Source organism: Hippocampus guttulatus, chromosome 21, assembly GCF_054856545.1.
Source record: "Hippocampus guttulatus isolate MCC_2025c chromosome 21, RoL_Hgut_1.0, whole genome shotgun sequence".
Classification (NCBI taxonomy): Eukaryota; Metazoa; Chordata; class Actinopteri; order Syngnathiformes; family Syngnathidae; genus Hippocampus; species Hippocampus guttulatus.
In genome coordinates, this window is record NC_141281.1 from 12830152 (window position 1) to 12851036 (window position 20885).

The 20885-nt window shown below is 54.1% G+C and overlaps 2 protein-coding genes across 4 annotated transcripts in view; both read right to left on the reverse strand.

The window, feature by feature from the left end:
• Nucleotides 1–18159, reverse strand: part of LOC147187241 (histone-lysine N-methyltransferase 2C-like) — a 37719-nt gene extending 19560 nt beyond the window's left edge. For both annotated transcript variants that reach the window (XM_086102345.1, XM_086102344.1), the window contains exons 1-30: nt 17181–18159; nt 15424–15609; nt 15168–15253; nt 14180–14534; nt 13917–14096; nt 13703–13728; nt 13540–13629; nt 13091–13200; nt 12487–12637; nt 11972–12143; nt 11444–11558; nt 11204–11367; nt 6013–10859; nt 5685–5939; nt 4959–5608; nt 4711–4812; nt 4403–4528; nt 4124–4246; nt 3885–3986; nt 3712–3816; nt 3451–3632; nt 3174–3338; nt 2529–2638; nt 2402–2455; nt 2174–2276; nt 1707–1786; nt 1510–1620; nt 940–1044; nt 782–870; nt 562–715 (exon numbers count right to left, since the gene is read on the reverse strand). In XM_086102345.1, the coding sequence (XP_085958471.1) occupies nt 562–715; nt 782–870; nt 940–1044; nt 1510–1620; nt 1707–1786; nt 2174–2276; nt 2402–2455; nt 2529–2638; nt 3174–3338; nt 3451–3632; nt 3712–3816; nt 3885–3986; nt 4124–4246; nt 4403–4528; nt 4711–4812; nt 4959–5608; nt 5685–5939; nt 6013–10859; nt 11204–11367; nt 11444–11558; nt 11972–12143; nt 12487–12637; nt 13091–13200; nt 13540–13629; nt 13703–13728; nt 13917–14096; nt 14180–14534; nt 15168–15253; nt 15424–15609; nt 17181–17677 (9595 nt within the window). In that variant the 5' untranslated portion in view covers nt 17678–18159. The remainder of the gene's footprint in view (nt 1–561; nt 716–781; nt 871–939; nt 1045–1509; nt 1621–1706; nt 1787–2173; nt 2277–2401; nt 2456–2528; nt 2639–3173; nt 3339–3450; nt 3633–3711; nt 3817–3884; nt 3987–4123; nt 4247–4402; nt 4529–4710; nt 4813–4958; nt 5609–5684; nt 5940–6012; nt 10860–11203; nt 11368–11443; nt 11559–11971; nt 12144–12486; nt 12638–13090; nt 13201–13539; nt 13630–13702; nt 13729–13916; nt 14097–14179; nt 14535–15167; nt 15254–15423; nt 15610–17180) is intronic.
• Nucleotides 18160–18754: 595 nt separating this feature from the next.
• xrcc2 (X-ray repair complementing 2) lies at nt 18755–20813 on the reverse strand. Of its 2 annotated transcripts, none has more exons than XM_086102361.1 (6): nt 20669–20813; nt 20357–20438; nt 19862–19897; nt 19629–19784; nt 19236–19506; nt 18755–18984 (listed from the first exon to the last, which is right to left on the reverse strand). In XM_086102361.1, exons 1-6 carry the CDS (start codon nt 20753–20755, stop codon nt 18849–18851), a joined length of 768 nt encoding a protein of 255 aa, XP_085958487.1. In that variant the 5' UTR covers nt 20756–20813; the 3' UTR covers nt 18755–18848. The 2 variants fall into 2 exon arrangements, with proteins under 2 accessions (XP_085958487.1, XP_085958486.1); XM_086102360.1 differs by having other exon boundaries at nt 18755–19113.
• Between the last annotated feature and the right edge of the window lie 72 nt (nt 20814–20885).

The following is a 20885-nucleotide window of genomic DNA, read 5'->3' on the forward strand; positions in this document are numbered from 1 at the left end:
ACATGTTTTTAATTTGAAAAACAGGACATGATTTGAAATTGTCAGAGCATTTGAAAACGCACCAAACAAATGGTGATTGAGTTGCTGGCTTGGAGGCAAAAATGACGCTCGTTGTTGTCCAATGTCAAAGCAGGTGTTTGCAAATCCAAACCACAACCCAAGTGGTGAATAGGTGTCACAATTGTTTGATCGATTGACAACTAATCGAGGCTCAAAATAACTCTTTGCATCATTGATCATTTGTTTCGGGCCGTGGCTGAAATTCAAATGGTCTAAATGTCAGCCTCCCAATAAGAATTGTGTCATGCTCCCCGATTGGCATGGCAAGTCCAAAGTCCAAGCGTGCTGCGTCGGAATCCAAAAGAGACGTTTGCAAACATCTGCTTCATCGAGTCGTTCCGGACGGCGGCACTCAATAAACCCCCCCCCTACGGATAGCGAGGACTGAACAAACGCTTCCCAACGCAGCCTCACGTGTCGTCACAATGACGTCACGGTGCCGGCACGACCGCGGAGACAAATGAACGGTGACGTGATGGAGGAATCAATGTCCAGACTCACGCGGCCTTTCCTGCTTCGCGTCCATCAGATTTTCCGAGGGGGCGGGGCCTTTACTATCCACCGTTCCCGACCGGCTGACCCTCGCCGCCTCCGACAGGATCCTCTGGTCCACTTGACGAATGCGGTACAGAAGATCCCGGCCAAAGAACGCTTCCTTTGAAGGGACAGGCGTGACAGCCCGTCAGAATGCTGCGACCGTGCGTGTGTGCGCTAGCGCTACCTGTAGATAAGACGGAAAGGCCTCCTCCAGCTTGGTCTTCTTCTTTCTGTATCTCTTCTTCACCTTGTCCACGGTCTGCTCGGCTCCCTCTGCAAGAGGACGACGAGGATGAGGATATTGGCCAAAGAGCGCGCAGTCTTCACTTCAGGTCACGTCACCTTCGTCTCCCCGCAGTGTCTCACTGCAACGTTTCCCGCCGCACGCTTTGATGACGCCGGCGGCCGCCTTGCCGCCTCGCTGCCGCACCGTGAAGCCTCCGATACCTGAGAGACGGAGCGTTATCACCGAGAGACGATGCTTGGACACCGCATCGCAAGGGTTGGCCGGCTGCGACCATGCGTCTTTGTGTTCTCCATATTGGATGTGGCGGGTCTGTCCCGCGCAAGAAAGCAAATCAACGGAAGGAACTTCGTGCAGCCACAACCCCCCAAAAATAAAATTTATTGAGCACAAACCCAATGCCTCTTGATTGATATCAACTACTCCTAAATAGTTTGGCATTTGGGGATTTTAGGAGACATTTCAGGATGAGCCCGAAATGCATTCCAACCTTGACAGGTAAACTTGATTTGAACTCGGGCCAACTCTCCAATGCACATGTCGAACCGTTCATTCTTTTTGCACAGCTGGCCGTTTGACGACTCTGAGCTGAAAAGCAACGTTGACAAACCCGATATAGGACGTCTTTGTCGACATGACGTCGGCGGCGGGGTCTAGGGCTTCCTCACCTGGCCGGTACGGCTTCCTCTTCCTTTTCACTAGGTCTTTGCTGACATCATCCTCGGGCGCCTGCTCTCTCTCGGGGCTGGAGTCTGACTTGATCTCACACTCCACGTGACCTGCACGCACCACACGCGCATGGACGCATTCATATAACCACATTCAAGCACGTGTGTGTGTGTGTGTGTGTGTGTGTGTAAAAAACCTGCGTCTGGGTCGGGCAGGGTCTGCAGGACAGACACGCTGTTCTGGTTAATGATCCTCAGCTTCAGTTTGGGTTTGCACCTGATAGCAGACCGAAAACAGATGGTCAGCGCTCTGCATCTCAGTTGGCAATTATTATTATTATTTTTTTATAATGTGGTTAATAGTAGCTGGAGGGATTATCGGGGGACAATTTAGGGAAGCATCTACGTCCATTAAATAAAAATCCGTAGACAGTGATTCGAGTCAGGAATGAGCGGATGATTTTGAAGGTAGTGGCCGCGTTTGGAATCAATCAGTACCTACGCAATCCCTCAACTTTAGCGTTATGGCCTCACAGCTCACTCCGAATTCCAAGAACTATCAAATATCTGACGAAATACACAGGGAATGTTTGACTTCTGACTCCAGACAGATCAGGACTTGCACTTTTCGTCTCCGTGTGAGGTCACTCATCCTTTTGCTCACCTGCGGTACCTACGAGTTGAGGTCAAAGGCTCAACCAGGGACTGGAGCTGAGAGAGGCCCGACTCTGTCAGAAATACGCCGTCTTGACGGTAGGTCTTTGTGTCTGCACACGCAAACAAAACACATTTCAGCTCAACTGCCGATGGTTTCAGGAAACGTCAGCCATTTTGTGCAAAGAGGAGGAAAAAGTAGGCGGCGGCGGGCAACTTGACCGTCAGAAGAACACACCTGCCTCGCGGGTTCTTGAGAGGATCTGAACCATGTCCAAATTGTCAGGCCTCCCTGCAACAGCCACGCCAGTCGACCGTCACGACATAGCCAATCAAGCGTGCGCACGTGTGTGCGAATGCGTTACCGTATGGGATGCGACTGCGTGTTCTGCACAGTGAACAGTCGAAACCTTCATCAGCGGCAACCTCCACCTCATCTTCAGATGTCAGACCCTCACAGACTGCATGCACCCACCTACGCACGCGCACAACGGACACGCACAAGTCAGTGGAAAAGATGATGCAAGTTTCCCTTAATTCATTTAGGGAGCCGCAAATTTTGCCAGCTTTATCCAACAGAGTTGTTCCCAAACGAACTGGGAGAGTCCACAGGCGCAAAAAAAAGAAGATATAAATTGTGCCATATTTAAAAAAAAAGAAAGTTTAAGTGCCTACCTACAAATGGTGAGCGTCAATACCCCCAACTAATGCACTCCTCCCGACTTGAGAGCAATTAAACACTCCAATATGTTGACATATCATCAAATACTTGTTACATCCTTGCAGCATTTCTGAATACAGCCAACAGATAAATATTCCATTGTATTGAGTTTAATTTGCTCAAGTTGATTCTTCGAATGTTTTGATTCAAACATTTCCGATAGAAATGAGTCCTCTCGAATGTAGACGTGCATTTAGTAATGTTGAATAGAGGGAGATGAAAATCAATTTAAGAGATCCTTTTGTTAAGCCCTATAGGAACAGACCAGATAAAAGTGTGTGTGTGTTACCGGTCACACTGCTGACACTGCAGAATGAGGTCATCATGCGTGTAGGCTCTCTGGCAGAGAGGGCAGCAGGTGAGACTGGCGCACGGTCCGCAGCGGCTGTAGTTGTTCTGCCACTCGCAGTGCGGCCCGGGCGAGGCCGAGCCACACTGGACGCACCACACACACCTGCAGAGCACGGGCGCCCATGCGTGCACACACGTACACGCGCACGCACACACACACACGTCTGGTAAAAGAGGCGAGGCCGAGTTCCAGAATGCAGGCGACTGGCGCCCACCATTTGCACTTCCAGGCACCCTTGGGGACGGTGTGTAGGGGCGGCTCCAGGCAGTACGTGTGGTAACTGATGTCGCAGTCATCACACAGCAGCAGCCGGCCGGGGTCGGTGGCCTCGCCGCACGCCTCGCACACCGTACACTCCAAACAGCGCCACCCTTTGGTCAGGATGACCCGAGTGACCTGCGCAAAGCGGATGGGCGCTTGGAGTCGCAGCTTGACCAGGAAGAGAGGAAGAGGAGGACGGGGACAGACGGGCTACCTTGACGTTGACGCAGTACGGGTGGTAGCACTGGCCGCACTGAGAACACGCCAGCAGTCGACCTTCCGCTCCCCGACCGAAGCTGCCGCACACCACGCACATATCCTTCGCAATGACAACGAGGAGGACGGTTACTTTCCGGTGGGCCGGCGGGGCCTTTTCTTGCCACGCACCTGTCTGAGTGTGAAGACGTCGGAGGTGGAGAACATGACCACCGTGTTGTGCATGGAGTTCTCCTCCTCTTCCTTGGGCGGGGCCGACTCCACCAAGCCGTACTGCAACGACAGCGCCTGGTTCACACTCACTACAACTGGCGTCGCGTGCCAAAGCCTTCACGGCATGTCGCCGTGAAACGCTCCGATTAAGGGCGACGCGACGAAACGTAACTTGGACAAAGCGTGTGGGCTCTTACCGCAGGCGAGACGGGAACAAAGTCCTGCGTCTTAATTCGACTCCTTCCTCGTCCCCCTCGTCCTCCTCCGATACCCCCTCCTCCCCTGGACCTCCTCCTCCCAGGATAGCCCGAGCCACGACCCTGACAAACAGCACAGCAGGACGATGAAAGCAGCTCAAACAGACGACAGACAGGCTGCGCTTGCTTTCCACCCGTTCGCCGGCAAAGCGGCAGGCTAGAATGAGCTTGGTCAGTTAAGGCACGGAAGTCATCCGGGGTCGGCTAGGGCTTCTTTACCACTCTCATGCTCCATAGGGGCGAGTCCGCTCGACGGGACTTGGGGCTGTCCCGGCCCCCCTCGCCCAGAGAGTCCTGGGAGGACGAGGGGGGGCTCACCGCCCTCACATTACTCCACCACGAAGCCTGAGGGAGGACGACGACGAGGGGGATGCCGGAAAGATGCCGAAGGCCGACCAGAGTGAGGAAGACAGGAGGGAGGGGACAAAACGCGGCGACATGAACGAGACCTCTCGACAAGATGCCGTTACCACGACAACAGCGTACAGCGTTGCTGTGCACGCGTCGTGCTCAAGGAGGTCACGTACCTGCCTGACGCGGGTCCTGCCGGGGGAGAACTTCCTCTTGGAGATGGCGGGTTTGCCCATGCCGATCTTACGGGTGAGCGGAATCACTGTGGACGGAAGCGTCTGCGAGCCCGGTGGACATACAAGGACGACAGGACACCACGGCGTGACTTACAAATTCAAACCTCATCAGCTGCCGCACGAATGCTAAGGCGGGGTTGTCCAAACCGCAAACTGAGATTCACTTTCAAAATGGCTTTCAGCCCTACCTTGCAGAGGGGCGGCGACTCCCTGTACGGTGGGCCGAAGCTGAGGGGCGGAGAGGGAGGGGAGAGGGGCGGAGGGGTGAGGGACACCCTGACGGGCGAGGTCTCGGGCGAGGCCTCTGTGGAGAAAGGAGACTGCCTGAGGCGGATGGACAGCTCGTCCAATGGAGGAACGGAGCGAGGAGGAGGCCTGAGACTCCGCGTACTGAGTGGGGGAGGTGTGAGGGAGGGTGGGCGGCAGGGGGAGGCGCCGGGAGACGACGAGCACATCAGCTTCATCACCTCCACGTCTAAAGTTGGTTCCTGCTCCCCCTCCCCGTCACTGCTACTCTGCCTCGCCCCCTCCTGATTTGGCCTCTTAGCTGCCGCGTCAGGAGTCGACTCGCCACTCTCCGATGAGCCGGCGTGGGATTGGGCAACATCTTTGGCGGCTTCGAGCATCTTCCGGGAGCACGGCCGGTCGCCTTGTGGCCATTCCGAGGGTGCGTCGGGCACCGCAGCGAGGGGGAGGAACGTCTCAGAGGTAACGCCCCAATGGTGAAAGGCGGGCGGCGAGGGCGGAGGGGAACCACTAAGGGAAGGTGAGGACTGCGAGGGGGGGGCGGAGAAGAAGGGGGATGCTGCAGCAGGCTCATCGGCTGATAGTGGGAGTACTACGAATACACGGAGAAAGAACATCATCATCAACTTCCTTCCGCAGGTCGTTCGAACTCACTGCCTGCTCCATACCTGATGGGAGCTCCTCACAGTTCTGCTCCGCCTGGTGTTGGTCCCGATTCTCCTCTTGCATCTGCTCCTCAATCTCTTCCTGGTGATGCTCCTTCATCTTCTCCTGGCTTTGGACCTCCTTCTCCTCTTGGCGCCGCGCCATCTTCTGCGCATCTATCAGCTGCTTATTGTGCTCCCGGTCCGGCACTTCTCCTTCTGTCTTCTCAGGAAGGTACCGCCGTAAGCCAAGTGGGTAGGCCTGGTCTGTGGTGGCAACTGTGGAAAGAAAATACAAAGGTCAAGACATGTCGGACGGTTGAACGAATGTTGACCGTTCATTCCTACTCACAACTGGTTGACTCCCCCTCACACAGGAACGCAGAAGTGGGAGCAGCGAGACAGGGGGCGCTTTCTGACCCAACGCGAGTAGGAACAGCTGACCCCGTACTGGACTCGAGCTCCTCAAGACTTTCTGAAATCTGTGCATTATCCGGCCGCAAAGAATCAGCGAGCTGGCTCCGGCCTGCTGTTCTCGCTTGCGTTTGACCAGTACATCCAGTTTCAGGCACGTCGGCGTGTTCCTGAGTGGGACCGCTGGCTGGTCTGTCATTCCAGGGGCTTAACGGTGCTGGAAAGCGCCTCGGGTCAGTCGTACTAGCCTGGCTAGCAGCAAACGAGCCGCCGAGCTGGTGACGTGGAGATTTTCTTGTGGTCTTCCATGATGGCTCCCAAGTGAAACCCGGAGCACAATCATGCCCAAGTGAATTCTGTTCTGGGGAGCCGGCCTGCGGGTCCGCTTCTGGGCTCAAGCGCGTGCTATCCGTGAGGCTACTGGGACACGTTTCAGCAGCCTGCGCTGGAGTCGGGCTGCCGAATGTCGCACATGTTTTTAAGGAACTGTGGTCGCTCGAGCAGCCACTGGCCTCCGCGCCAATTTTGATCGGACCGTGACTATCAGAGCCGTCGCCTGCGTATCTACTGTGTGGAGGACTAGCTCTAGCTGAATGGGAAGGCTTGGAGTCCGTGGGGCGGCTGCACGTCGGAACGGCGGAGAGACTGGATGGGCCAGTCTGCGGGAGCTGAAAAGGTTCCGGATCATACAGCGAGCCAGCTGGACTGCGGTCACCCGCTGAAGCGGGACTCTTTTCAAACTCGCTAAGGCGACGCGGATGGTTAACTGCTGTCTGAGGTGGGGTGGCGTCCAATGATGAGGGGCTGGCACATGGTTGGGAAGAGCGGTCTGCTGACATCACGGGGCTACCTGCTTGGCTTGAAGGACCGATCCCGCCCGGTAAACGTTCAACAGTGTCGGCGTCTGTCATCAAGTCATACGAGGCCTGAAGTGAGTCGGCAGGACTCGCACCTCTGGCTGCGGCATGGATATGTACGGGACGAGTGGGGTTTTGCAATGGGTTCGAGCGCTGCGGCGTGCAGTCAAGAGAATCGTTTAAATGACAAGGAACACCCTCTGCGGTCCCAGCATCAGAAGACACAGGAGATGGGCTACTACGGTCCACTGAAGCGCTTTGGCGAACAAGGCTTGCCGGCGCGGGCGACGGCAGATCACCAGGTTCACTCTGCGGACGGGAAAGGGTCGCGGGTCCGACCGTGACAGTGGCGGAGCTACAAAGACCAGATTCCAGTGTTTGGCTATTATCCATGCTTCGATTGGGCGGAATGTCCCCGGGACTAAGTTCGGTGCCGCCGCCGCCTTGAGAGACGCTCGATTGTGCACAAGACTGGCGAGCGACCGCCCCCGGTTGCAAAGGCCTGGCAGGTTGCGGAGCTGGACTAATGGGCTGCAACAGATTACACGGGGTGGAGCTCAAGGGGGCTCTCGATGGGCTACCGGCAACAGTACCGGGCCTGCATGCAGAGGGTTTGCTGCCTGGAGAGAGATCCTGCTCAAGTTTACAAGCCATGAAAGGAGAGCAATCGCTCTCCTGATCCAGGGCCGTTTCGACATCCGGTTTATGACCCTGCGAGGGTGATCTTCCAACTAGCGTAGGACTTTGGGCCTCAGGAAAGCTTTCTGGTTGATGAGTCTGGACCTGCAGCGGTTCATCAGCAGGCCTAAGGGGTCTCGTCGGCTGGGAGCATTCATCTTGCACGCGGCTGTCTGGCGAAATGATCACGGGCTTTGCTTCGTCATCATCCATTCCACACGGACTAAGCTCAGACATCGTACCACCCCGAACCGGACTTTTAGAAGACACTCTGTTTGCCAGCTTTTCCCTACTTGAGTCAATGGGAGGGCTGGATGGAGGACTATGTTCGGATGGTGTGGAGGTCAAAAGGACAGCGCGTTGCTGCAGGTCCAAAGCAACAGAAGGCATCACGGGGGGTGTTGAACTCAAGGGAGTTCTTGGAGAGGTGCCATGGTTGTCCTGGTAGTCCCAAGGAACATGATTGACTTGTGGGTCTTTCTTGACTTGGATTGGATAAAGATGAGACATGGCAGGACATTCGTGGAGTTCTGCATTCTCAGAACAGCGCAGGTGGCTCATTAGAAGCTCAGCTGGACACGGGAGAGATTGCAGTGCACCTTCCTCGAGATCTGCTCCACAAGGATAAGAAGGCGCGGAGGGTTCTCGGGCTTCGTTGAAATTCTGTGAATGCTCGGTGGCTCTTGAGGGCAACGGCACTTGACTCTCATGGAGTTCTGCAGGGACTGAGGGAGATGTTGCTGGACTTAGCTGGAGCTCTGTGGGAATTGCTTGAGCTGAGACTGGATTTAGTCTTGCGTTGGTGAGATCAGAAGGAGATGGCAGCGGGCTTTGAGGGAGCGCTGTGGACGTGGACAAAAATGGCAATGGTCTTTGTGGGACTTCGGTGACAGACGGGGATAGGATTGGATTCCGAGGGAGCTGTATGACATGAGAAGATGGCTTTGGACTGTGTTGGAGCTCTGTGATATTCGGAGGAGATGTTGCTGGACTTTGTGGGGGCTCTGCGACGTCAGGAGGATATGGTGTCGGACAGTGCTGGGTCTCAGTGACGTTAGGAGATGTTGCTGGACTTGGAGGGAGCTCTGTGACCTTGGAGGGAGATGGTGGTGCACGGTGCGGGATTTCTATGACTTTAGGAGGAGATGTTGCTGGACTCTGATGGAGCTGTGTAACGTTACAAGGAGAAGTTCCTGGACTTGGGAGATTTGTGACATCAGAGGGAGATGTTGGTGGACTTGGATGAAGCTCTGTGACGTGAGAGGGAGATGTTACCGCACTATGATGGAGCTCTGTGATGCTAGAAGGAGACGGCACTGGACTGTGATGGATCATGGTGACATTGGAAGGTATTGATTTTGAACTTTGTTGGAGGTCTTGTGTCCGAGAAGGCAATGGTGTTGCCCGATGTGGGATTTCTGTGGCCTTGGGAGGAGATGTTGCTGGACTTTGTTGGGGCTCGGTTCTGACCAAAGGAGAAGGGACTGGACTTTGCTGGAGGTCTGTAATGTTCAAAGGAGACGGGACTGGACTTCGACGGAGCTGCGTGACATTGATAGGAGAGGTGACTAGATTTTGATGAAACTCTGTGGGCTTCGATGAAGACGGTATGGGACTTTGCTGAAGATGCGTGATTTTAGAAGAAGTTGGTGTTGGACACTGCAGGATTTCTTTGGTGTCAGAAGGAGACGGAACTGGACTGCGCGGGAGCTCGTTCGTTTTACAAGGGGGAGGGAGTGGATTTTGCTGGAGCAGTGCGACATTAGGAGATGCGACAAGACTTGCTTGAAGATCTGATGTGTTAGAACGAGATGGTAATGGACTTTGCTGGAGCTCTGTGATTTTAGAAGGAGATGGCGTTGCAGTTTGCTGGATCTCCGTGACCATAGGTAATGGGACTGGATTCGGATGGAGAGCAGTAACATTAGAAGGAGATTGGGTAGGACTTAGATGGAAATCCTGCATGTTAGTAGAAGTTAGTGGACTTTGTGGGCGGTCTGTGGGCTTTGACGTAGATGAGAATGGAATTAAACCGAGCTCTGTGACACTAGAAGGGGATGGTGTTGGGCTCTGTTGGAACTCTGTGACTTTAAAACATGGGAGTGGACTCTGCTGTAGCTCAGTGCTCCTAATCGGAGATTGGACCGGAGTTCGCCGGAATGCTGTGGGCTCCAATGAAAACGGGACTGTACTTGGACGGAGATCCGTGACATTACAAGGAGATGGCAATGGACTGAGATACAGATCTGTGGCATTTGAAGGAGATCGCACTGGGCTTTTCTGGACTGCTTCAGTGTTTGGAAGAAATGAAACGGGACTTAGTTGGAGCTCTGCTTGGTGAGACTTCAAAGGTTGGAGGTTTGTGTGCTCGGATGGAGACTGCGCTGGACTTTCACGAAATTGTGTTGGGCTACAGGGAGCCGTTTCTAAACTTGCCTGCGGCTCAGTAGCGTAAGAAGGACTTTTGTGAAGCGCTGAGTGGTTCAAGGAAGATGGTGGTGGACTACGAGGCGACACTGAGAGGTTTGCAGGTGATGCCAATAGACTTTGTCTCAGCACTGTCAAATTAGATGGAGATTGTTCTAAACTTTGCTGGAGGTCTGTTGGATTGGATGGAGATTGTGGTGGCCTCAGTCCGAGTTCTGTGGGGTTAGACGGTGACTCTGGACTTTGATTAGGGTCTGGGTGGTCAGAGGGAGACCGTTCTAGACTTCCTTCTGAGCGGTAAGGAGTTTGTTCTGGACTTAGTCTTTGTTGTGGCTTTGTATCATGAGAAGGAGACGACTGCGGATTTGGTTTTAGCTCTGTTGACCTAGGCGCTGAAGACGGTGGACTTGGCCGGAGCTCTGATGGGTCAGAGGGAGACAGGGCTAGACTTGGCTTTTGCTCTGTAGGGCTGGTAGGAGGCCGAGTTGGACTTTGCTGGAGCTCTGCGGCATCGGAAGGAGAAGCTACTGGATTGTCGTGTGACAGTCTTGTAATCTCAGTTGGAGTCTGAGTCTGCTCTGAACTTGAGAGATGAACTGGGCTGCGAGCAGTAGTACTAACGGGGAGAACCTCAGTAGGATTTTGAAAATCTGGCGCATGTGCGGGTGTGAGTTGGAGGTCTTGGGCAGGACTGTGCAAGATCAGCGCGAGTGCCGCTCGCTCCGCACCCTGAGGCCGACAGGCGGGACAAAGGTAACTTTTGCCGTCACGCTTGGTTGCGCCGATGTCTTCCTCAACGGAAATGCACTGGGTGTGAACACACCTGCAACACACCGCACATGCGTGCGCAACACAGGCTGTTATGTGGCACACGCAGTCAAGCCATACAACGCGTTGACTAGAAACCAATAGTGTTGCAGCTGTAGTTTGTAATCGACTCCAAAGGAGGGAAGCAAAGCACTTTCTTTCTTAGACATGTCTACGGTTTGACGAAATGAAGGTCCTGACCTCACTTCAAGCAACGCAATGTTGTCACGGCAACATTTTCATATCAGACATGGCTTTTGGCCCGAGTACAGACAGCAGAGGGCAGAAAATGGAAAAAGCTACAAATAAGTGGTGGAACACTGTTGTCAACTCTCCAACATATTCCTGTTGATCGTGTACCTGTAGCAGCAGATGCAGGTCACATAGTCCTGCAGCGAGTACAAATCGGGCGTGTGGCCACACACGCCACAAGGCAAAGCTGGATCACATGACGCACAAAGGAAGGGGTGATTGGCCCAGTGACCTGACGACCTCACGCCGCAGCGGAGACACACTCGACAGCTCTGGGAGAAGAGCATGCTCACTAAGATTACACTGCTTGACGAAAGTGTGTGTGTGGCAGGCAGCGGGGGGCATTACCTGGCAGATCCAGTTACTGTCTGGAGTGTGATTCAATGGGGGAGTCAGACAGTGCGTGTGGTAAGCTTTATCACAGCGAGCACACACCAGCAAGACCGACGTGTCCTCTCGCAGCCTAAAGGAGACGGCAGCACACGTGTTACATCACTGAAGCAGTGTTAGCCCAGTAGGTAGATAATTATCAAATATGATCAAGAGATGAGTGTAACACTGCCAAGGGTATAGATGCAAAGCATCACTGGCGTGGATGTAGCAGAAGGAAAATGCACAAGGCTTTAATTCCAAATGACACGGACAAGGTCATTCTGGACCAGACAAAACGAAAAGCATGTTCAAAAAGGTGTTCAACGTGCAGGGATGAATCAGCATGAGGCTTTGACGCAAATTTGGAGGAGTTGAATAAATACCAAGTTATTTCCATCATTGAGATTTCAATCCCACCCAAAATAATCCCGATTATTATTTTGTCCATAATTGCGCGGCCTTACTCGTCGACTAATCTCGGCAACCCTCGTGCGCATGCATTACCTGCAGCTTTGACACACTCGACATGGAACGCATTGCCAGCCAGCCCGGATGAGGGAGGAGGGAGTCAGGGGCGGGGCCAAGCATCGTGCGTGGTATCGGTTGCCGCAGCAACAGCACATCAACAGACTGCCGACATTGTCGCCGAGTGAACACGACACGCAGGACCGAGACTCTGAAAACAAAGACGACAACACACGTGCAGCCGTTCACAGGACCGAAACCGCACCAACGCCTGGATGTGGCGCTGGCGGCGAGTGATGTTGTCAAGTCGGAACCTTCCGGCTGCCGGCAAGTGGAAAAAATAAAAGAAATAGATTCAAGTCACGTGGGGCTTTTCTACTCGTCTCTTAACTTTAGAGGTACTTCGGAGGGACTTGTATACAGCACAACTCAACAAACCACATCGATTGGACACGTTGAAGTCAGCCGGAGTCTTCGATAGGTCCAATATTTGGCGACTTCGCTTTGACCGGTGCCCTCCCCCACCTGCAGCGACGTGCGTGTAGTTTGCGTACCCGTGTGCGCGTGTCTCGCGCACAGCGTGCGTCTCTGCTCCCAGTCCTGATGAGCTCCGGCGGCAGCGGCACATGGGAAGTGGTAGCTCCGCCCGCAGCCCGTCTCCCGGCAACGCAGCGACGCTCCGAGACCGCCACAGAACACGCACACCTGGACGGGAGAGATGTGGCGAGGGGGGCTGAAACACACTTGCAGTTACTGCTGTGACACCATGCGCCGATGGGATCGCACTTTGGTCTCCTTTATTCTTTCGGCTTCCTTGATTCACATTTGGTCGAGCGCGGGGGTCACCAACGTCATCAACATGATCAGTGTCTGAAAATGAATCGTTCTTAAGAACAACACATTCTGCAATATTCGTGAACAAATGCCTCATTTGAGATGGCCGCCCCTTCGCGCTAGTCAGTACACGAGACGTAGTTGTCACTCAACAACGTTGGCGAGCCCCGGTCTAGCGACAACGCGGAGATGCAGCAGGAGGGCTTGCGGGTCAACTCTTGAAAGAGATCATCGTGGGATGGGAGACATGATTTTGTCATCGTGTAACTTCTTAGGTTTGTGGCCTCGCATCTCCGTGTTGGTTCAGCTCACTTGTCGACTGACCTGTGTGCTTCCCGAGTCGATGGCTTTGTCGACGTAGAGCAACGATTGGCCCTCGCCGCGACACACGCCCTCAGACCAGGCTGCACACTGAAGGTGAGCGCAGCACTGACCTGCACATGCACATGGAAAAGTCACCTCACCAAACAAGTGTGCGTGTGCGTGTGCGAGAGAGCCTAGACCACAGATGTCAAAGTCAAGGCCCAGGGGCCAGATCTGGCGAAAGCAAGTAAGCACGTCAAGTTCCATGATGCTTTAAAACTGGTTATCCATCAATTTGTTGTGCGCCGTGTATGTAATATGTGGAGGCGATTCAACATTGATATGGTTTCCCAAAATTCATAACGCCCCTCCAAGGGAAACCGTAACTACAACGTGGCCCGTGACAAAAATGAGTTTGACAGCCCTGGTTTAGACAGACGTGACAGCAGGCGTGTGTGCATGTCAAGTACCCGTGGGATCAAACAGTGATTGGACATCGATGTCGTGCGGGAGGCCGATGGCTCCGAGCTGCTCCAGCAACTGGAAGGAAGACTCGTCGTCTGCGAAACAAGAAAATATTGATCATGCTGCAATGCTGTGTGGGGCAACAGAAAATTGCAAAACGCCACTCACCACACTGTGCTGGACTGTTGCTCTTCCTACACGCACACGCGCACGCACACGCGCACACACACACACACGATTAAGGTTATTGTGACTGCTTGTTCATACAAGGAAAAAAACAGCATATTTCTCTCTCATTTAAGATTTTAAAAAAATTAAAAAATGCAAAGTTTATGTACAAAAAAAAAACCCCAAAACAAAAACCCCACAACGTGCGTCTCACATGTGCACGGCGTGGCTGCGTGGGTAGCAGTGGTCGTGACAATCGCCGTCGCGGTCCGAGGACGTTCTGCGGCTGAGGACGTGAAGCGGGACGTAGCCCGGCGTGGGTCCAAACACCACCAACGGGCCTTGGCCCAGAGGGGGTCGCTCGCCGCGGTAACAGAAGGCACACTGCTGTAGGCTAACGGGACGACACGAGAGCCGTGAAGCCCGCCGCTTCGTGTGGAAACGCACGCAGGAGCGCACGCGTGGGCCGACACTCACCGTCTTTCGGTGAGTCCCAGGCTGGGCGTGGGTGAGCCGGAGTCTTCCGACACGGAGCGTCGTAAGAGCGGCGACGGCATGTCGTCGTCCTCCGGGCGCAGGCCGGGCGACTGCGCGGGGCTGGAGGCCAGACTGGCTCCGCCCATGTCGGCATTCGGGCCGGGAGCTGGGCTGCGCGGCGGACGGGGAGGGCTGACGGGAGCGGCTTGAGGCGGCTCCTCCTCTGAGGTCGATGTCTGGGGTGGGGCCAAATTAACAGGTGGGTCGGCGGGAGGGGTTCTGGAGATGGTGGGGGCGGGGTCAGTGTTGGATCTCCTCCTGGAGGCGGAGCCACGTTGTCCAGTCGTCACCTCTACTGACAAACGAATCACAATCATCCTCATCAGCATCTGAAATTTTCCTGCTCATCAAGTTTGGAGGGAAGCACCTCCACCTCACTTGGAGCCCCTCTAAAGCATTTCAAGCATCTGACACCGTGAAGTCATCTTACTTGACCGGTGCCGTACTACTTAGGTATGTGGGTGTTTTTTTTTTTAAAAAATTTTGGGGGGGGGGGTGTTTTAAATAAACGCCTTGACGGTGCCGTATCTCCAAAAAAGTCGCTCCTTAAACTGTGGACGGTGATGAAGACGACCCGAATGAGACACAAATGCCCAACTTTCTTTTTGAGTGCATATGTGTCGGACGAAGAGCTCAATCTTGTTTTAGGGACACATGGAAGAAAAACATGGCGTTAACCCAGAGCTGACGACAGGAAACGAAACTTTGCTGCGAAACTGGACACAAGTCCACTTTTGGTAGATTTGATTTCATAAGGAAGATGCTCGTTGCTTTATTTTGTAGTTGATCATACCATATGATTTAGGGAAAAGAAAGTAAAAACATGACAAATTAAAGAACAATAAAATGCATGTAAATACTTGAGAGAAAACATCTTTGAGCCAGGGGTTACAACCGTTACAACCTTTGACACGGTCCTCATCCTCACCTGCCATCTTCCGAAGAGGACGCATTTTATCCGTTATGTCCACGCCCTCTTCATCCTCCACTTGGGCTTGGCCTCGACTCCTCCCCCTGCACCCCCCCCAAAACACACACACATACACGCACGCGCACACACACACACACACACACAAAAAGCGTGTGAAGATGATCAAACCTGCACACGCACCCTCACACAACGACCAGGTGGCCCGAAACCGACATGAAGACAATTCCCAGCCAGCCTGGCTCATCACACTTACTTCTTCCTGGATTTGGGAGAAGGGGGAGGCAGAGGGGAGGTTGAAGGAAGAAGATGAAAGGGAGGCGCACCGCGGCTGCCTACGCCATCTTTGCGAGGTCGCCCGCGAGGCCGCTTCTCCGACGCGGCGGCTTTGCGTCCGGCCCGAGTGACAGGAGGTGGCGCTCTTCGGTCCTCTGAGGGCATTCTGCTTCAAAACATGAAAGACGGTTCTAACGCCTGCTCCCGCTTCCTGGACAGCTCGCTGGCGCACAAACAACAGGTTTTCATCTTTGCTTTGAGTGCGTGCGTTGCGTTTGTAATGACGTGACAATTGCCGTCTTTGTGGAATTTGTGCGGGAAAACTTAAAACACCTCCAAAATCCTGCAAGGCAAATGAAAGCACAAAACGTGTATATGCTAATGAGGTATTCCACTGCACACCATTCCAAATAACAATCGTGCTAACTCAGTGGCTGTTTGGGCACGCAAGAGATGCTGCTTGCAACGTCATGCAGCAATTCAGAGAAACCCTCGGGATTTTGGTCCTTGCGAGCTGATTGGGGAAACTGGGAAGGAGTTTAACGGTAACTTGTCAGCCAATCAGGGAAGCGATTACCCACGTAGCAGGGTCAGAGAGAGAGAGAGAGAGCTGTGTGGAGAAATGATCTGGTAAAACTGTTTGACTCCATTTTCAAGGTGCTTTTGCAGCCAAATTTTCTATTGGCTTTAAGGCACAAAAACGTTTCCCAAAAAGGTTGTTTTTCTGCCCGGCATAAAAAAAGACATCCTCTGATTTTCAAAATCCTTTGTGTGTTGGACTCACGTTGAAGTGGCCATTCTAACCACACTGGGCACTTTGAGGGAATCTTTGGGAGTTGGGAGTTTCACCCATTCCCCACTTTCTAATCACAAATAAGGGATTCTTAATAGTCTTTCCAGCAACGCAAATCACTACACATGGGGATTTTGTGACTGTTTTCAGGGACTATTGAGGTCCACAAGTTGAAGTGGCCAGTCCACCTGTGGTCAAAAGCTCCAGTACTCGAGGGCCGTTATCCTGCATGTTTTCCTCGATCTCCCTGCTGCAACACGCCCGTTTGAAATGATCAGCATCGTTATCAGGCTCCCTCCCATCCAGGCACCCTCGAGGACCGGAGTTGGACACTTATGTGCTAGACATTTTGGATGTTGCTCGTGTGTGCATCCCTTGCTAAAAGTCAGGATGTCACTGTGATCCCGCCAACGAAGCTCTGCTGCTTGCTAGTGGGTGGACGCTTCTTGGCCGCTTTTTAAACGTTGCCATTTTTTGCTTCTCATCCTTTGAACTTTCTTCCGCGCCAAACTCATTTAGAGTTCGGAACGTTCCACTCTGGCCATCGAAAAGCGCCTTTCTTTTGACTTATGCCAATTACACTTGGACAATGTGAGACTTTGGCCAAGGAAAGAAAAGAAAAGAGCAGATGATAACGGACAAGATGTGCTCGAAAGGGCCCAAAGTTGAATTTGGTCCGGTGACGGGCGTCGGCGTTGGAGTTAACGTGCGACAGAAAGCCAGCGAAAGGTGTAAACATTAGCGTTAGCAATAGCATGTAGCTCGTCGCACCGCCCAGTTGACTGATCACTTGCGTTAGCAGCAGCTAACGCTCGCGGGGCTAGCCCTCGCCCCGACGCTCAAGGCGCCGCTCGCGTTCGCGGTCTCGTCCGAGCAAGGCCAAAGTCACGCGCTCAAGCGGCCCCGAGCCGACAAAAGCGAGAAAAGCCAGCGAGGCGCCTTACGGATTGGACGCGGTTCTCCTTCTTTTGCTCTCCAGCTTGCTGCCGAGCTCGAGCGACGTGTTGACACACAACTTGTGCGAGCACCAGCGCGCATTTGCCGCTGCGGTCACAGCGAGTCGCCCGCCGTATCCCCGCTCATGGCGTCCGGGCTCGTCGCGTTTGGCTTTCGGCGAGTCGCGCGAGGTGAAGGAAAACGCTAACGTTACAGTCGACGCTCCATCGCGGAGGCCATGTTTGTACGACCGAAGCACCGCCCGCCTGTCAGCGGCACCCAGAAAAGTAGGGCCGCCCCGGACAAGTCCGGCCCGCCGCGGAAGCCGTCGCGCCCGCCTTGCGGCATGCCTCCCTTCCTCGCCCTCGCTCTCCTCGCCCGCCGACCGAGTAACCGACCGAGTGTGTGACTTCTCGAGCGTGTAAATACACGCGCATACACGATGGGCAGCCGTCTCTGTGATACTTCTTGTTTGGTGTGTCAAAGTGCATCTGACCCCGCGCATGAATCTGCTCGTGGTGATTCGGTGCGTGTCATTAGACCTCAAGCTCCGTACTGGATTTCGACTCGCGAGGATTCGGACTAAACACGCAAAGACACAGACCTCATTGACAAATATCCGGACTGGACTTGAGCCGATTTCTGGGAATCATTCCAAGCGCGAGCATCTGAGCGAGATGTACTTGAATCCAAACTCGAGTCGTCTCCCAAAGGAACAAAACGAGATTGAGCGAGGATCCGGATTGGATTTCCGTGTATCGATGGATTCGGGACTGGCTTTTGAAGACATTCGGACCGAACTCTCCAGGTATCAGCGAACCCAGACGAGAGTGTGGTCGACTGGTCGATGCCGTTGACGCGAAGGCGATGACACGTCCGGACAGAGTAACATTTCTCGCAGGAACGCGTGCGATTCCAGCAACACAAATCAGTGCTTTCGTCCCGTTCTATAAGTTTGCACCCCGTATGAAACGACTAGAAATCATTTCAAAGTGACCAACTTCTGTCCAAGATCTGGAAATCCTGACCTCAACCGGTGACTCATCTCAAGGGGCCGCTTTCCGGAGAGAGGGGGCTGGCAGTGCCCCTGCCTTGTCAACGGTCGACATCCAAGTTGCGGCAGCGCTTCCACTTTTTCGAACTCGGGCTGTTGATTGACGTTTCGAAAACTGGGGGAAGGGGGCCGATTTCTCCTCTTTCATCTCTCACCGATTCGGACCGCAAGGGCTGTGTAGGAGGAACACGTGTTACGATTGTGTCGCGGTCACTGTTTTATGCTCGATGCTCTGCAAAGCGCTTTGTTACAGCTGCAGCGAGAGTGAAAGCGCGATTGTGAAATAAAGAAGGACAGTACGGCACGGTGTGATCACTCGAATCTTTCTTGACGGAGCATCCGTTTTCACCACTGCGACCTCCGGCGGACACAATTAGCAACAACAGTTGGCTTCAGCCAAACATCGCAGTGAACCTGTTCCGGGGGTTCTGATGAATACCCGAGACAAAAATCCTTCCCGCGGGCCGGACGTTTGACACGCGTGCTCTTGAGCGGCCGATCAAATGAAATGCGCTGACGAGGTGAACGTCAGGAGTCGCGCCGAGGCTTTATTTATTGAGCGGCGGGTTTGAGTCTGTGCAGTAGATCGAGCGGGCCGCGCGGCGGTCGGAGGACAAGCGCGTCAGACAAATTCCAGGCCGCCGTCTCCGATCCGGAAGGAGCAGTTTCTGTGAGCTTTGCCCCCGGATGACGAGGACGTGCAGCGCACGCTGAACACGTGACCTCCGGGGCCACCCTCGAGGGGAGCAACTTCCTGCCTGGAGCACAACATGCGGTGAGTGACCAGCCGTTGCCAGGGGCGACACAGGTGAGAGAAGGAGGAGGAGGCGTGGCCGCGACGCCTCCTGTTGGCGTGGCAGGAAGCAAACACGCCGATCCGGTAATCCCTGACAGATGGAGGGCAGGTGACAGGTGCAGGAATGGCAACGACTTGATTTACTTTGAACAACATTCAGCAAAACAAAATCAACAGCCGACACGAAAGCCCGGATAAAAAAGGCCCGCCCACCTCAGCAGAGCCGCCAATAGCTGCGAACATTTGCTGAGATTCTCTTCCCGCTTGGACACACTGGCCCCACCCTCGCCGCGGTCCGACCAATAGAACGCCGAGGCGCTGTCCAGGAGGACGAGTGCCGGGCCGGGTCGAGACGCCAGGCGAGCCTCCAGCGCGTGCAGGGTCACCAGCAGCTGCCGCGAAGAGCCGCAGTGCGCCACCAGCAGGCGGGAGAGGCAGGCGCGCACGTGGGCCTCGGGTCGCTGCGGCCAGATGGATGACTCGGCTGGGAGGGAGGGAGGCGCGGAGTTGGAGAAAGAGAGGGAGGGAGGGCAAAAGAATGATTCGCGGGAGAGAGGGTGAGAGCAACTCGCTCACACACATTCACGCACGCACAGCGGCACATACCGGCAGCGGCGAGGAGCCCGGCGTCCAGGATGCCGACGAGCCTCAACACGTCCAGACTGTAGTCGGTGTCGACGAAGAGCACCTCCAGCTCCAGGCCGCCGGCGTGGACGGGGAGCACGGCACGGCACAGGAAGTGGTAGAGCAGCTCCGTCTTACCTGCGCGGCGCGCGCCCGCGTCAGCGTCACGAGAGATTGGTGCCGACGCCGCGCCGCTTCTTGTGGTCTCAACTCACCGGTGCCCTCCGTCCCGTAGAGCTCCACCACCGCCCCTGATCCAAATGCGCCATGTCGTTGGTTAGCGAACGCACGCAAATGCCCGACTGCGTAGCGATGATGCCGCCATCTTGGATGTCTCACAGCGTACAAGACCGTGCTGTTGGCACTCCAAGCCAAATTTCATGAAATGCGATTTGATCACCGGCATGACAGACAAGATGTGCACTCGTTGTTTGACCTTTGGGGTGAATTGACTTTGGTGGGATGTTTTTACTGCCAACGGGTATCACCTTGCGTCTCTGTCTACTTTTCTTCTGCTTTAGACTGACAACTTGCAAATATGTGTTTGCATATGTTCATAGATGTCAATTTAAATAAAGCTTTTGACCCCCAAAAAGTCCACGATCTTAAAAAACAACAACAACTCGTGACGGATGAGTGCAGTATAGGCTTGTGAACAGCGCCCATGTTGAATTGTTCTGGCGTGCGTGAGAGTGTTGTTGTTGACTGACCGGGTCCGGGTTGTGCGTTTTGTGGAAAAAGGCGAGGTTCGATGTCACGAACACTTTGGCGGCCATCGAGACGTGCGAACAGCTGGACACAGGGAGAGGGAGGGAGGCGCTGGTGATAGACGGTCCTCGCGCTCAACGGCCACTTCGTTAGACGGCGCCCGCTACGCTAGTAGCGCTACTCGACGACGTTACGCTGACGCTCGACGTCACCGATGCATTGCAAATATTGCCACTAATCATAACCAACGCTGTCAAGTACAGCCTGGGGGGGCGACATTGACAAGTACAATTGAAAACATATCACCCTCTTACCTGCGCGCCACTTTCCGTCATACTCACGTTAGTCCCGCCCTCTTTTTCTTCTTCGGTGGTCCTTATTGGCGCTTGGCAAAGCAGCATAATGGCGCATTACCGCCCGCACTTGGACTGAAATGAACAGAAAGAAACAAGCAAAACCCGAAATAAATCACGTTTGCCTAAAGGCCGTAAGTGGAATTACAGAAGTTGTCAGGAGGCGGAAGCACCGATT

Excerpts from the sequence above, each read along its gene's own strand:
- xrcc2 (XM_086102360.1), bottom strand. The coding sequence starts at position 20,755 with ATGCTGCTTTGCCAAGCGCCAATAAGGACCACCGAAGAAGAAAAAGAG. Across the intron at positions 19,898-20,356 it reads AAACGCACAACCCGGACCCG|GGGCGGTGGTGGAGCTCTAC; the intron begins GTCAGTCAACAA and ends CATTTGGATCAG. Across the intron at positions 19,507-19,628 it reads CGGGCTCCTCGCCGCTGCCG|CCGAGTCATCCATCTGGCCG; the intron begins GTATGTGCCGCT and ends CCTCCCTCCCAG.